Raw genomic sequence first — 16,196 nt, 5'->3', positions numbered from 1 at the left:
CTCAGGACCGCCAACACTTTGGATGAAGACTGCTGTAAGCTAATACTCTAGTCAAATGTTACTGTTGAAGATGATGCAGGGGGTAAACCATGTCCTGGGAAGGCATCTGATAAAATGCCTCAAGCCTAAATTTTTTTTTTAAAGATTTTATTTATTTATTTGACAGGCAAAGATCACAAGTAGTCATAATTATCCTTCACAAACACAATTTGATTGAATCATTGTGCTACTTTTCAAAGGAAGATTTTCTTTTGATTCCCATCACTTAAAGCATAAAATCCAAATGACCTGACTATAAAACTAGGTTCTTTTCAGCCTGGTTCTAACCTTCCTCTGAGCCTCTGTTCATGCACCGAACCCCCTGAAATCAGACCAACCCAGACCTTTGTGATTCCAGACCCAGTTCGAATGTCCCCACCTCTAGAAGGCTTCCCCAACTGGCCGTGGAGACTCTGTTACTTCCTCTTTCCATAACTACTTGTTTATTTTACACATTTCCATTATGCCATCATATTTACAGATCACCTAATCTCTAATTCTACTTACATTTGGTTCTCTCATTCACTTTTGCTTCTTTCCCTCAAGGTAAGCAATTGGATCTTTTAATTCAGAAAATGGCTTGGAATTTCACTTTCCATTAAAAACAGGAGAATTCAGGATAATCTAAATGAGCGTAGGGCATAAAGCCTAGAACATAACAGGTACTAAGGAAATGCTTGTTTAATGCATGGTTTAGTACAAAACACATTTGAAAGTGAAACATGAGTAATGTTATTATTATGGGAGGTCTGAGGAGGGGGTGATAACTGTATCTTTGAATAGGACCAGCTGATCTAAAATGCCATCATAGGAAGCTGTTTGGGGACATGAGTCCCTATTCCTTTTGCCTCTAGACATCATTAGTGAATGACTTCGTCATTACTAACTGACTTTTTAATTAAAATGTTAGTGTTGAATAACTAACTAGGTCATTGCAGTAACTCTCTCTTGTTATATGATCCTATTCATTTTTAGTGTTGGCTACAGAGTCATGTTATACTATTATTTTTTAATGTTAATGATCAGCCTGCTTTGATATTAGGTAAAAGGACTTGCTTTAATAACATAAATCCTTGATTATCCAGATTCAAAAGGGTAATTGAAACTCAGGAGAAACTGAGAATGAGCAGAAAAAAAAAAAGAGAGAGAGAGAGACAGAAGTTCGTACACAATCATTGTATAAGATTTTGGACCGTGGGTTCTACAGTACTTAATTATGCTTGCCTTTAGACATCTTCCAAAGGAGTGAAAAATTGTTCTTGGACGTTCATACTGCTAAAACTAAAAGATTAGCTGAAATCAAAGTATTTTAATGTCTCCATGGAGACACTGAACTTACCTGCTAATTATTAAAAAGCTTGGTACCAGTAGAAGAGAGTATAATCTAGATCTAGTCATTCATTTAGCACAGTTAGTATTTTTATTTTGTACCTCTTTTCTTCCAGCTACTGAGGACCTCTTTTGTCCCAGACACTGGGGAGAAAGTGATGAACAACCAACAAGGGCCACTCTTAACGGAGCTTGTATTCTGGTGACAGAAACCAATAATGAGTAACCGTGACAAATAAGCCAGAAAATATCAAACAACCCGGCGGGGGGTGGCAGGGGAGGCTCAGAAGGCTGAGCGTCTGGGTTTTGGCCCTGATGGTGATCTCAGGGTCACCAGATCCAGCCTCGTCTCGCGCTCCTGCTCAGCGTAGCGTCTGCTTGAGATTTTCCTCCCCGGCCGCGTCCTCCGCTCTCCTCCTCCGCGTACTTGTGGTATCGCTCTCTCTCGCTCTCTCTCTCTCTCTCTCTCAAATCAATCAATCAATCAATCAATAAAAATCTTTAAAAAATTAAAGAAAATATCAAATTATGATAGATGCTAGAGAGTCAAAAAACAAACCAAAAAACCAAACAAACAAAAAACAAAACAGGGATATACATAGAGAATTACTGGGGCTTCTTTAGTATGGACTATCAGAACATTTAGTTTTCACACAGTTATTGAACATCTCCTACATGCTAGGCCCTGGGGTACACACTAGGAAATACAAAAACTACTAACTTCGTGTCCCTATTCTAATGTAGTTTTCAGTCTGGCAGAAATAAGATCTATTTTTGGAAATCAATGATCCTAGCAGAGCATGATGAAGGCTGTGAAGGACCATTGGCTGCTATAGACCCTTCTGTCTGAGCTGTGCTGACCCCGGGGCGCAGAGAAGGGAACAAAACAGCTCCGGGGTAGTCTGGGAAATTTCCAGAACGAGGGGATGTGAGTGGAGCCTTGGAAATAAATAGGAATTACCAAGGCGGTAAAAAGAAATGGGAGAACTGGGCTCTTCAACTGGAAGAAATATTATTTATAAAGGTGCAGAAGCAGTATGAGCGGGCGCTATAAAGGGCTGAGTCCGGCGAGAGTACAGCGCACACGGGGACGAACACAGGCACCGCTGTCCCGTGGGCACCCTCACGGGAAACCTCGGCAGGAAGAAGCCTAGACACGCAGGACAGATCAGAGAGGGGGGTGTGTGTGTGGCAAGGTAAAGACCTGGGTCTTTTAATTCCAAAAATTATTTGGAACTTTGATTCTGTCATTTTAAAATTTTTATGTATTTTTTAATTTTTAAAAAAGATTTTATTTGACACACACACACACACACACACACACACACACACACAGTGAGAGAGGGAACACAAGCAGGGGGAATGAGAGAGGGAGAAACAGGCTTCCTGCAGAGCAGGGACCCAGATGCTGGGCTTAGTCCCAGGATCCTGAGTATCATGACCTGAGCCAAAGGCAGAAGTTCAATGACTGAGCCACCCAGGTGCCCCTAGTTTTTAGTTTTTTAAAGTAGGCTCTACACCCAAGGTGGGGCTTGAAGTCACAACCCCAAAATCAAGGGTTGGGTACTCCACTGACTGAGCCAGCCCAGGGCCCCTTTGTGTTAGTTTTAAAACAAGAAATTATAGAATAATCTGAATATTAAAGGTTTCACATACTGAGAAGGCATTAAAATACTTAGAGTTCAATAAAGTGAAAAATGAAGTATACAATTGTTAAATTACCTTACATTTTAAGTAAAATATTCTCAATTTGCTCTACTGTAACAGTGCTAAGATTTGTTTCTGTCTGCAGCACTATTATTTCCTCTATCTAAACTCCGTAAATGTTTCCTTTATTAGAATTTAGGCTAATTTAAAAAATTCATACTATTGATGAATAGGTTTGTAAAGCTTAAAGATTTCTTTTCTTCAATTAAAAAAAATTTTTTTTTTAGCTTAAAGATTTCTTTAACAGAGCTTGATAAAGGGGACAAGTTTGGATGAAGAGTACTTCAAGCCATCATCTGATGCAGATTTGTGTCCCTTTGATTTATTTGACCTAAGGATGCCACTTCTCACCCTCGTGCTGCTGATGACTTTGACTTGGAAATTCTAGATTATCACGTAGAATGTGACATGTGTTTCGGAGCAGGAGGCATGGATAAACTCAAACTCACATCTGGGCTTTCCTGTCACAGTAAGATAAATGCCAAAATGCCAGGTTTTAGGTGAGAATGCTCACTGAAAAAAACAGGGCTTATGATAAAGAGTCAGGGCAAAGTTCCATAAGCCTATGGAACTTTAAAAAAGAGATCTAGCAGAAACATCAGTCCTAATAAGACATTAGTGTCATTGAGAAATTCATCCAATTCTAAAATTCATCCAAAAAGATGGATCATTTCCTTTATCACCTTACATTTGTGTCTTTTGTACAGATAAGGGAAAATTGACTCGTAAGTGCTTCCAAGAGAGAGCAAGTGTCCAAAATAATTGCCCAAAACAAGAAGGAGGATATGGGCAGTCTCGTGCTTATCCAGCATTGCTGCAGTTAGCTAGGCTGGTACGCTTCATGTTCAGCTGCTGTTATTTGGGAAAAATCATCCTTAACTTCCATGTTACATTGACATCGTTACCCTATTTACAATTGCATATGAGGTGATTTGCATTATGGAAACGTGAGGAAAGAGAATAGACTGCATATGCATGATACTCAAAATTCTTTACCTGATTTAACTAGAAAAACAACCTTAAAGAAGCATCACAGACAAGGATGGGGACCATGTGAGTATCTCGGTGTACAGCTGGTGTGTGATGTGTGCGGTGTTTCTGGCTCTCAGCATCACCTAGGAGGTGCTTAGTGAATATTTGATGAGTGAATAAATGAACGAATGAATCAACAAGCAGCTTGAGATGAAAAAAAGAAAAAAATATGTATTCTTCTTTCTCCAGAGGTGACTCAAGGCAAAGCTTGTCCTCACTGCCTCCGGCCTCTAACCTCCCTGCATGTTTCTCATTTCTGATCCCCAGCCTAGTGATCTCCAAATCTACAAACAGACAAGCTTCACACAGTCCACCTGCCTCTGCCGGTCCCTATCTGGCTACAGTGACCCTGAGCGTACAATTCTCTACCGCTGTGGATCACAGGACAGAACCAGAAAGCAACTCAGGAAGGAGCTTGCTGGGGAGAAGAAGATGGGTCTGCCGACTGGGACAGAAAACCATCCAGATTCGAGGAGTGTAAGCAACTCTCAAGCTCTCCATGCATTATTAGCATGAATTCAGAGAGGCAGGGATGCTCGCCACCCCTTCACCTCTGCATAATGTCCTCAAATAATGTTGGGGATTTCTCTTTCTTGTACGATGGCATTTGATGCTGAGTTGTTCTTGATTTCACCTGATATGAAAGATAACATTCAGGAGAGTCGATGGTGTGGAGTGAGCAAGAGAGTGAGTCCTTTCTGGCATCTGCTTTCCCAGGGGTGATGCTCCCTCACTTTCCTCACTCCTGGCCTCGCCCAAAGGTAGTTTGAGTCTGGGATTTGCATTCTTTGGGAAAGCTATTCTGCTGCATTCTTCCAGAAGCAGAGCTTCCCAGGTATGTCCCTGGTGCTGCCATCTCACGGCACTGATCTCCCTCGACGAGTGTGCAAGTGAGTCGAGGCTGGAGGGCCTGTCACTCTTACAGCCTCTTTGCTGTTCTTCATTATCCAGTAACGTCCTGCGGGTTCACTGTGATCTATAATCCCAGAGGAAGCCAGGTCTGCAGGATTTTCATTGAGTCCAGCCGGTAATGGTGTTTGTCAAACTGCCATTTACAGCTCGGAAAATTTCTCTCTAATCTACTTTGCAGAAGCATGATTGTTTCTCATCTTAATTGTGGCCCCTGCTGTTTGCCTGCGTGGGAAAGGGGACCCACCCCATCCCTTCCAGCTTTTGCCTTTGTGCAGCCCCAACCCAATGTTCAATACAGGAGTGCAGTTCATAGTAACCATAATATTTGGGACTTTCATGAGAAATAGATGAGAGAGGCCTATTCTCTCATATGCATCCATCTTAAAGTGGGAACTTAAAAACATGACATATGAACCTATTTTTATTTCATCTCCTAATTTCACCATTTATTCTCTGTAAACCCATGGTTGCAAGGCTTTTAATTTCTTCTGGACTCAGTCACAAGTTGTAGCTGAGAATATTCTTTAGGAAATGTTTCTAGGGCATGATGATGTCTTATTCATATTTGAGGCTCCAGTCCCTGGCACTGAGGCTGGCACGAAGGAAACATTTAATGTATATTTGAATTAAAACTGCGGTGAATTAAGGGACTGTGCCTGGAGAAATTAGGAGAGGGGATAGTTGGGATCCAGGGCAATATCTGGAAATCTACGGAGAGTAGACCGCGTCTGGAATGAGGCAGGAGGCAGTTCGGATCTATGTAGCACGCGAGGGGCAGAATCTCTCAGTTCTGAGAAAAGCCCTCCCCAGACTTTCTGTGAGGCACTGACTAATTACTTGGAATTTACAGTTTTGACAGAACCTTTAACCCATATTGCTCCTGTTCACTTCCTCTCCTCAGTTCACACTGCCTCTGTTTGGTTTAGGGTTCCATTGTGTTTCCTATGAATAACTCCAGTTGCTTCCTAAGTGGCTCCAAACGCATGACTCCCCTACTCCAGCCCTTTCTAAGGTCAGGTACTGCATCTTGTTTTAATGTTGGTGCCATATCCACGATCCTGTGAAATTTCAATATTAATGTCCAATTAAACAATTGGCCCTGTTCTCTCCTAAAATGCTTATTGATAATTTGCAACAGGTACCATGATATTAAGTGATACTGAATTGGCTTTGTATTATTTTTATTTATTTTTTTATTTATTTATTTCTTTCTTTCTTTATTTCTTTCTTTTTCTTTTTCTTTTTTTTTTTTTTTTTTTAAGATTCTATTTATTTACCTGAGATAGAGAGAGTCAGTGAGAGGTACAAGCAGGGGGAGGAGCAGGTGCCCCGCTGAGCGGGGCGCCAGAGGCTCAGTGATCCCAGGGCTCTGAGATCACGACCTGAGCCAAAGGCAGACACTTAACTGAGCCACCCAGGTGCCCTTGGGTACTTTCTCTTTCGAAGAAATTATTATATATATAATTATCATAAATTTTATATATATATACATATATATATATATATATATATATATATATACTTCCTCTTTCGAAGAAATTTATAGTCCCACCAGTGCCTCATTTTCCCTCACTCACCCCCGGTTTAGTGTCCATCAGCTGGTAGGTGCGTTCCTGCCAAGGGCTCTTATCCTTGAAGCTCCACCTGCCTGGAATGTTCTTTCCCCAAATCTCTGCATGGCTTGTTGCTTCACTTCATTGAAGTCTCTGCTACAATGTTACCCTCTCCAATGAACTTCTCTAAACATTCTTATCTATTCCTCTTTTCTGCTTTACTTTTATTTTTAACACTTAATATTGATTTGCCAAATTGTTTACTGTCTATCTTCCCCTTGAAAATGTGAGTTCCATGAGGAGAGAGATTTTTGCCTGTTGTGTTCATGTCTGTCTCCTCAGGGCCCAATAGAATGTCTTGCTCGTATTGACTGCTGCATAATTATTGTTAAATAAATGAATGAGGGAGGAGATACAATGTCACGTAGCTTATACCAAGGGAAATTCAAGGGAAGAAACAGTTTATTCGACCTAGCTTTGACCCAGGTTACAAATGGTAGACATTATTTAAGCCTGGAAGGGCAGTAAGGGTAGAGAATTCTTCTTTCTACTGCCAATCATCCTGCACTCTGTTATTTTCCAGCAACCCTCTGATGTTTATTTTATCACCTTATTTCTCTCTTTCCCTTCTCAATTGAATAGACTTTCATGGAGCTCAGAAGGACACAGGGGATCAGCATCAGCGTGAACCTGACGGAGAGTGATTCATTCAGAGTGCTAAAGATGTCTGCTGCACTTCTCCAAAATGTGCAGGGGCAGCTCTCTGATAGACCCGTCCCCTGGTCAGACACCAGAGTGCATCTCATCAGAAATGTGTAAAATTCTTCCCTTCCTGATTATAGATACAGACATGGTCTTTTTTCAGGCACAATTTTATTATCTTTAACTCAAGCAAGTCTTTCCCCCGATATGTGAAACACTTTTCACAGGATAACTTACTATATTATTATCCCTCAGTTAAGATTCAGCGTAGGTGTTCAACTACTCCTGCTTTTTCTTTTCAGTCATCAGCAGATTGATGAGGATTGTTAGTCTCCATGAATCATTTTAAAGTTTATTTGCATTTTCCTTGATGAAAGACAAGCAAAGGAAAATAATTGCAGTTTTCAATGTTCATTGGGGTATTCTGAGAGCTTTCTGCAGTAAATTACAGGGATGTGATAAACATAAAGAAGCATCACTCATCCTCCTATCTGATTGCTTAATACCTCATACTCTGTCACTTCCATTACAAACACAAGATTTAATATCTTCAAATGGAGTCTTATCCTTATACTCTGCTATTCTCTCTTATAATGTTTAATGCCAGAACCTTAAATGTAAAGACTTAATGTAATCATCTACATTGAACCCATCTAATTTTATGCATAAACCTTCCTACTTTTCGGTGACTGGCCTATGTGTTTGTGGCTGGTCCCCCCCACCCACCTCCACTGACCCCTTTACTAATACTGGCAGGTGGGAAATGGCCACAACTCTAATTCCTCAATACCATGTGAGATAAGGGATGCTCATATAGTGATGGAAAAAAAAAACAAAAAAAAAAACCCTCCATGTGCCCATATTAGAAAAAGAAAACAAACATGTAACACAGATGAATTATGTAGTTATTAGCTTTTCAAGGGGACTGTTCACTTTGCAAAAGGATTCACTACAGATTTTCTTTAAATAGTAAGCTCCACTAGTTATTTAAGATATAATTAGATCCGTCTAAATTGGATTCGTACACATTTCAGGAACTGATTCATTGTGCAAAGAAACAGCAAACCCATGTTTGCTTCGCTACATGAAGCAAAACCAGCAAAACTAGCAAATATGCATATGCTCTGTTTAGAAGGTGCCAAACACCCAGATGTTTGGGAAAACCTGAATATTTGACCATTTGTTTGAGTATTCAACCAGATGCTTAGCACAATCCGTTTGTGGTTTGGAGTCTGTTCTAACACAGCAGGCAGGTAGAGAAGCAAATACAGGGGGACATTCTCTATCTTGCTAAAGTGATAATGGCATTCCTTTTATTGCTTGTTGGTGGGCAATTTTAGACATTACCACCTCTAAGGAAAACGGGGCATATAACATATGTCATTTCCATTAAGTGGAAAGAGATCACCTATTTTCAATGGGTTGAACAATCTACATTTAAAGCCCTAAAAATGAATACTTTAAAACTAATGTAGAAGGCCAGCTTATTCAATGGAGTGGGAATGCATTCTAAACAGCACTGTTCTTAAGAAGGTGGGAAATGAAATGCTAAAACATACGACCTCAGGTTAACGAAGTCAAAACAAACCAAAACAAAACTTTCCATAATAGTTTAACCTGGAAATAAAAGAGTTTCCTTGAATGTTGGTCCTCTGAGCAATGGAAGCCTAGACTAGAAGACACACCTGTATGCTTGACTATTTACCCCAAAGATCAAGCTTTTGATTGCTTATAAAATAGTATTTAGAATTTTTAAAAATTAATTATTTTTATTAACATATAATGTATTATTTGCCCCAGGGGTATAGGTCTGTGAATTGTCAGGCTTACACACCTTATAGCACTCACCATTTCACATGTGTTTAGAATTTTTGATATTTGGGTTGGCTGGGTGGCTCAGTTGGTTAGGAGTCTGCCTTTGGCTCAGGTCATGTTCTCAGGGTCCTTGGATCGAGTCCCACATCTGGCTCCCTGCTCAGCGGGGATCCGGCTTCTGCCTCTGCCTGCAGCTCCCCCTGCTTATACTCTGTCTCGCTCTCTCTCTCAAATAAATAAAATCTTAAGAAAAAAAAGAATTCTTTTTAAAAAAATTTTTAATTTTTATTTTTTTAAGATTTTTTATTTATTTGACAGACAGAGATCACAAGTAGGCAGAGAGGCAAGCAGAGAGAGATAGAGAGGGAAGCAGGCTTCCTGCTGAGCAGAGAGGCCAATGCGGGGCTTGATTCCAGGACCCTGGGATCATGACCTGAGCCGAAGGCAGAGGCTTTAACCCATTGAGCCACCCAGGCACCCCCAGAAAAGAATTCTTGATACAAAGAACCTAGTGGTTCTAACAGATGGTCCCAACTGATAAACCCATTTGTGGTAACTTACATAAGAGTACACTTTCTATAAAAGAAAGAAACTCACTTATTCTAAGTAAAAGGACTGTAGGCATCAGCAGGCATATATGGAGCCCCAAAGAAGCCTCGGACCTTTGTGACTGCTTCACTGAGCAATGGCATACGCACTTTGGTAGGACTCATTACTTTGACTAACGGACAGGAGAATTTGAGTTGATGGATGCTGTGAAGACAGCCCAGGCTTTCCATCAGCCAAGCCAAGGCTGGAATCTTATTGTGGTCTCATACCCAGTGCACGATCTTGCACAACTTAATTAGTCATTTGGTAAATGAGAGGACTAATGCTTAAACTGAACATTTCTTATGGTTTGTTTTTGTCTTAATAAGAAATTAATGAATCTGATAAATGAAGGGTACTTAAATAATGCTAGCGCCCTTTCAGTTTTGAAGAATTTACAAAACATAGGAAATTAACACCAGCTTTTAATTGTCCTTGGTATTTGGGTACATGGCTTCGTATTCTATTCTGGAGTTCATAAATTTTATCCCCAGAGTGAGGGCAGAGCAAGCAGTTCTTTCAGGCCTGGTTATCCCTGCCCAGCGCTCCGCCCAGCAGATGCAGACACTGGGAGAAGTACTTAGAAAGCCATGAGCGTTTTCATCAGATGCATTTACCAAAGAACTACAACAATAAGAATCTGTTCATTAGTCACCAAAAATAAGTGGTTATTATGAACACATGCCTCTCTCTGAATGTGTGCCATTGAGTCACTTTTAGTTAGTTGAACATGTTTGTATAGAGAGCTGCCATAAAAAAAAAAAAAAAAGAAAGCTGCCATAATTAGCAGTGTCTGTGGTGAGAAAATTCTAGCAAAGATACTTGTTTTCTATTAGAAAAGTGTGATATTTTCTCAAATGTAGCATTTGCAAATATTCCACTGTTCACTGTTCTTATTAGGCTCCATTAAATATGGAAGAACCAGTGATTATAATATTTGCCAACTTTCCCTGTTCTGAGCACTTGAACTTAGCTAATCCTCACAACAACTTTATTAAGTAGGCTGTACTATTCTCCACTTTGAACAGATGAGAAAACGAAGACAGAGGAGTGATTTCCCAAAGGCACACATATAAAAAGTGGTAGAAGCAGAATTTGAACTCATCGGACGCAGTTCTAGAATCTAGATCTCATTCTCAAGCCTGTGCTCCACTGTTTCTGTGGAGAGGAACAAGGCAGGCTGCTGTATAGTATGAAGCCCCAGTTCACATAACTGAGAAGAATAAAAGAGCAAATTCCCACAGAATTTGTGTGTGTCTGATGAAGGAGCAGAAAGCAAGGTGAAGGCAGCCTGAGCACAAAGCAGAAGCTGAGGCCTCACAACCACCCCCTCCCCTACCCCCAGATGGGATATATGTGACATTCCTCAGAAGGGAATATATAAAGTTAAATGTCCTCATAACTTGCGGGCCCATTGACAGATATTTGAAGCAGGCAGAGTTATGTTCCTCTAGGAAGCTCTCAACTATCTTCATGTTAATGCCTTGCTAGAAAGAAAAACAAATTTAGCTTGCCAATGGCAAGGCCTCTGGTATCCTGGGAGTCTTCTTTAGCATATGAAAATCCTTTTGAAATCTCCATTTTCCTTACCTCCCCCAACGCCCAAGTATATAATCGGCCACCCCTCACAACTGAGGGGTGGGGAGCAGCAGCTCTTTCTGCCCATGGGTCCTGTCCCCGTGCTTTAATAAAATCACCATTTTGCACCAAAGATGTCTCAAGAATTCTTTCTTGGTCATCAGCTCTGAACTCCACCCCACCGAACCTCACCTATATTCCAAAACCCCATCAATTTAGCTTGTAACCAAGGCCAGTAAGTTACAAGTATGTAAGTAGCCCTGAGCGTGCGATGCTAGCTGCGAATGACAAGGACTCTTTCTTGGAGGTGAGGAAGGAGAGCTGAAGACTCCACGGGAACTCCAGGAGGTAAGCAAGACCAGCTGGTCTGCTGGTCCCCTCAAGGAGCCAGGTGAAAAGTATGAGTGTCACAGAGGGACTTGCAAAGTTTGTCCAGGAGCAAGTCTGGCTGTTGTGTGCTCCTGTCAGAAGTGTGGGTGCCTGTTATTTGCATAGAAATGGAATTACAATTAGAATATAGAAACAGCTTTTTAAAAAAAAATTTTTAGTTTTTAAAAAAATTTTTAAAGACTTTATTTATTTATTGGACAGAGAGATCACAAGTAGGCAGAGAGGCAGGCAGAGAGAGAGGAGGAAGCACGCTCCCCGCTGAGCAGAGAGACTGATGCAGGGCTCCATCCCAACACCCTGGGATCAGGGCCTGAGCCGAAGGCAGATGCTTAACCCACTGAGCCACCCAGGCGCCCCACAGGAATAGCTTTTAAAATGTGAAGAAAAAACCCACATGGGACAGAGCTATGGAAAACTATACAGTCGTGATGTATCGTTTATATACAGTTCCTCCAAGTTTAATTCTCTGGTGTTTTATTTGTGGCCAAAAGTGTACAAAAGTGATATAATTATAAATTTTTGCAAACATTTTAAAAGCCATTCATATTACCATTTGGATGGCAATTCTTTAGATATGCTTCATAAAATGTTCACTAAAAACATTGCTACTCAGAATTGTGTTCTATGAATTTTGTTTGATTAGATATTCAGAAGATAAAAATCAGATTAACTGTCTCAAACACACACATTAAAAGAATAAATAAGATTTCCTAAACCATTAAGATAATTCTTGGCTTTTTCCCATATTCTACAGCTGACTGAACTTGTATGATACACTATATTTACTAATTGTGAAAAAGAGTTAAAATATGCATGCTTTTCCAATTTATTAGTTACTAAGTAAGAAAATAAAAACAAAGCCTAGACTTAAATTTTTTTTTTGTCTACATAAAGCATAATTCTTTTTTTTTTTTAAGATTTTATTTATTTGAGAGAGAGAGAGACAGAGTGAGAGAGCATGAGAGGGGAGGTCAGAGGGAGAAGCAGACTCCCCATGGACCTGGGAGCCCAATGTGGGACTTGATCCCATGACTCCAGGATCATGACCTGAAGGCAGTCGCTTAACCAACTGAGCCACCCAGGTGCCCCATATAAAGCATAATTTTTTAAAGCATTTGCCTGGCTAGCTCTGTCAGGAGAGCATGAAACTTTTAAATAAAATATAGTTTTTGGAGAAACACTGATGAAGAAGAACATCAGGAAAATCTTAGACTGTAACACAGCCTGCATATTTCTAGGTAGGTTTTAAGAATATACATTGGTTTAAAACATACATCCTGACCATTTATCCCCATAGCACAACAACAGCAGGATAAGTGAGCACTCTTCCTATGGAAGCATAGCCACCTTTCTGAGAATGTGTATCTGCAGTCATCACTGCATTGCTCAAAACAAAGGCCTTGTTTGCATAATGGCACTGGTTTCCACTTTGCTAAATCCAAAGGCATTCAAGACTGAAGGAGGAAAGAAGACACAAATGGCCAACAGGTACATGAAAGGTGCTGAACATCACTAATCATCAGCGAAATGCAAACCAAACCCACAATGAGATATCCCCTCAGACCTGTTAGAATGGCTGTTATAAAAAAGGCAAGAGGGAACAAATGCTGGGGAGTGTGTGGAGAAAGGGAACCCTTGGGCACTGTGGATGGGGAAGCAAACTGGTGTAGCCACTATGGAAAACAGTATGGACGCTCCTCCAAAAATGAAAAATAGAACTACCATATGATCCAGCAATCTCACTTATGGGTATCCACCAAGGAAATAGAATCATTGTATATACACACACAATGGAATATTTTTCAGCCACAAAAAGAAGGAAATCTTGCCTTTTGTGACAACATGGATGGGCCTTGAAGGCCTTATGCTAAGTGAAATAAGTCAGAGAAAGACAAATACAGCATGGTCTCTTATGTAAAATCTAAAAAACAATCCTGAACTCATAGAAACAGAGGAGACTGGAGTTGGGGGGAGGGTAAGGATGAAGGTGGTCAAAGGGTACTAGCTGGCAGTTACAAGACAAATCAGGTCTGAGGATCTAACGTATAGCACCGTGACTATAGTTAGCCATAGTGTAGTGTACACTTGAAAATTACTAAGAGAGTATGTCTTAAAAACCCTCAACACACACATAAAACGGTAACTATGTGAGGCAATCAATCATTCTGCATATATAATATACAAAATCATCAAATGATGTGCCTTAAACTTGTACAATGTAATATGTCGATTATATCTCAATAGAGTTGGCAAACAAAGAAACAACAACCCAACTAAGGGATATGTGACAACATCTACATTATCTACTCAAAAGCATCCTATTACTAAACTGTAATGAACTGTTTACACTCAGAAAATTTTTAAAAATCAAGATGTGAATCAGCCTTGGGCTTTTTAATAACATATTTAGAAACTCATTAGTAATGTCTATTTAGACTATTTAGAAACTCATTAGCAATGGAGGAATTTATATTTTGGAGATTTGAAGGATATAAACCTAACATTTTGAATTCTTGACATGGTCATGAAAAATTCCTTTTTATGGGATTCTTAATGCTTGATTCATTCATAATAGATATCATTGGTCTTGCAGCAGATCCAGTTTTCTCATGTTTCCAAGTCTTACTAAAGTCAGATTTACTTTTTCAGTCTAAAATTCCTAGTTGTAATTCTGTGTATGAACCTAAAAGCCAGTTGTGCCTTAGACCTTGAGCTCAAGATCATTTGTCGTTACCAAAGGGGTACATAAGGCTAAGAGCCCACTTGCTACCCAAATGGAAACCTCATAAATGAAACAAATCCCCGGTGTACTTTCTGGTCTATTTTCTACGCTGGTTTTCCAAGTAGTAACCTTAACATTAGCAATATACTGCTGAGCACAATTTATATGGAAACAAATTGGGATAGATTTTTCCAGGCTCAGAAATGGTTTCTCCCTGATGTAGGACAGAGACTTGATGAAGTCTTAGTAACTTAAAGCACAAACTAGCCATCTGAAAGCATAGGTAGGAAGAAGAGTTGCCCTCAGCTCATTATATGAGTTGAGATCTTTCAGTTTCACCTGTAAGGTAAGAACTATTTTTTTCTATTAAATGCTTATTGCTGTACATAACCAAAATCTCTTTATTAGAGCACAGAAGCCAGCTTCCCCCAGACCCTTTCTCTATCTCCCTCTATAGTCCACCAGGCTTTACAGAAGTAAGTTGTTCCAATTTGTAGTTCATTCAGACAGTTCTGAGACTGTCAGGTCTGATATTTTTGCACTAAGAGAGTGGATCAAAATGGATGTAAATGAACCAGATTTTCAATCAGATGTGATTTGAGTATACAGTGATATAGTTTAGTTGTAATAGAAAGTAAAAGAGCTCAAAAGGCCTGGAATAATTCAGACTAAAATATCTTGGGGTCTTTTTCCATTTTAAAATGAATTGAGCAATTCTGTGTGGCTGAGGATTGACAGCATAATGGAAACAGAGTTAACTGCAGAATTTCTTACCAGGTAGGTAACTGCATTAGCAGCAAAACTCATAATGTAGTCTGTTGGTTGAAAAGAGCATGAAGGAGCCTTCTGTTTTCTTATGAGGTGCTATATTCTCATACTTCTTGACTAATTACACCTACCTGCTGCCAAATTGCAGTTATTGGAAAATATTCTCTCTTCTGTAACTTCCAGCAATATTATGAGAGACCTCATGCACATTGATTCTTCTTATAATTTATTACCATAGATAAATATAAGTAAAACTGCTTCCAAGTCCTGCCTTCTATTTTTGATGTAACTATAACATAAGATATTGCTATGTAATGGTAAAACTGAATGGGGTGTATATATTCCTGAGGACAGACTGAACGTTAAAGTGGTGGACCCATATTTCAATGATCTTTGAAAGCGTCATACTTCACAGTAACTCTCTTCTAGATAGAACTTTTTGTGGGATAAAATGCATAGCATAAATATTATAGACAGTTCTTAAACAAACTTTATGTACATTTTTGCTCATATGTGTCACTTACCAGAATCAAGAGGCAACTCGAGGCCAGTTTTGTGTGCTCAGGGATGGTGGAAAACACTGACAAAATCAAGCAACCAAAGACAAGGAGAAAACTGTAAAACAACAACAAAAAAGAGAAATCTGATAAGAACTTTGCCTTATCATGGCAAATTTCAATTCTTGTTTCTATAGTTTAAAGAACCAGACCCATTTGAGTTGGCATGGATTAAATCATAAAAGCCTTGGAAGGGACTAGCCATTTTGAATATTATATGGGGGCATCTGAGTAGCTCAGTCAGTTAATCGTCCAATTCTTGATTTTAGCTCAGGTCTTGATCTCAGGATCATGAGATCAAGCACTACCTTGGGCTCTGTGCTGGGCATGGAGCCTGCTTAAGATTCTCTCTCTCCCTCTTCCTCTGCTTTAACTCCCCTCACTCCCTTCCCCATGCTGGGTATGGAGCCTGCTTAAGATTCTCTCCCTCTCCCTTCCTTCCCCTCCCTCTCTCCCACTCTCTGTGTGAGTGAATATGATATATGGTGCACATGGAGTTCCTTT

At 39.8% G+C, this 16,196-nt stretch overlaps 1 protein-coding gene across 4 annotated transcripts in view; it reads right to left on the bottom strand.

The window, feature by feature from the left end:
- The window catches only part of KCNQ5 (potassium voltage-gated channel subfamily Q member 5), a 539,086-nt gene that overhangs the window by 154,434 nt on the left and 368,456 nt on the right, over positions 1 to 16,196 (bottom strand). For all 4 annotated transcript variants that reach the window (XM_032340463.1, XM_032340464.1, XM_032340465.1 and 1 more), the window contains exon 2: positions 15,660 to 15,750. In XM_032340463.1, the coding sequence (XP_032196354.1) occupies positions 15,660 to 15,750 (91 nt within the window). The remainder of the gene's footprint in view (positions 1 to 15,659; positions 15,751 to 16,196) is intronic.

Source organism: Mustela erminea, chromosome 4 (assembly GCF_009829155.1).
Source record: "Mustela erminea isolate mMusErm1 chromosome 4, mMusErm1.Pri, whole genome shotgun sequence".
Lineage (NCBI taxonomy): Eukaryota > Metazoa > Chordata > Mammalia > Carnivora > Mustelidae > Mustela > Mustela erminea.
Note: the sequence above shows the minus strand (reverse complement) of the source record. Positions and strands in the feature narration are given on the sequence as shown.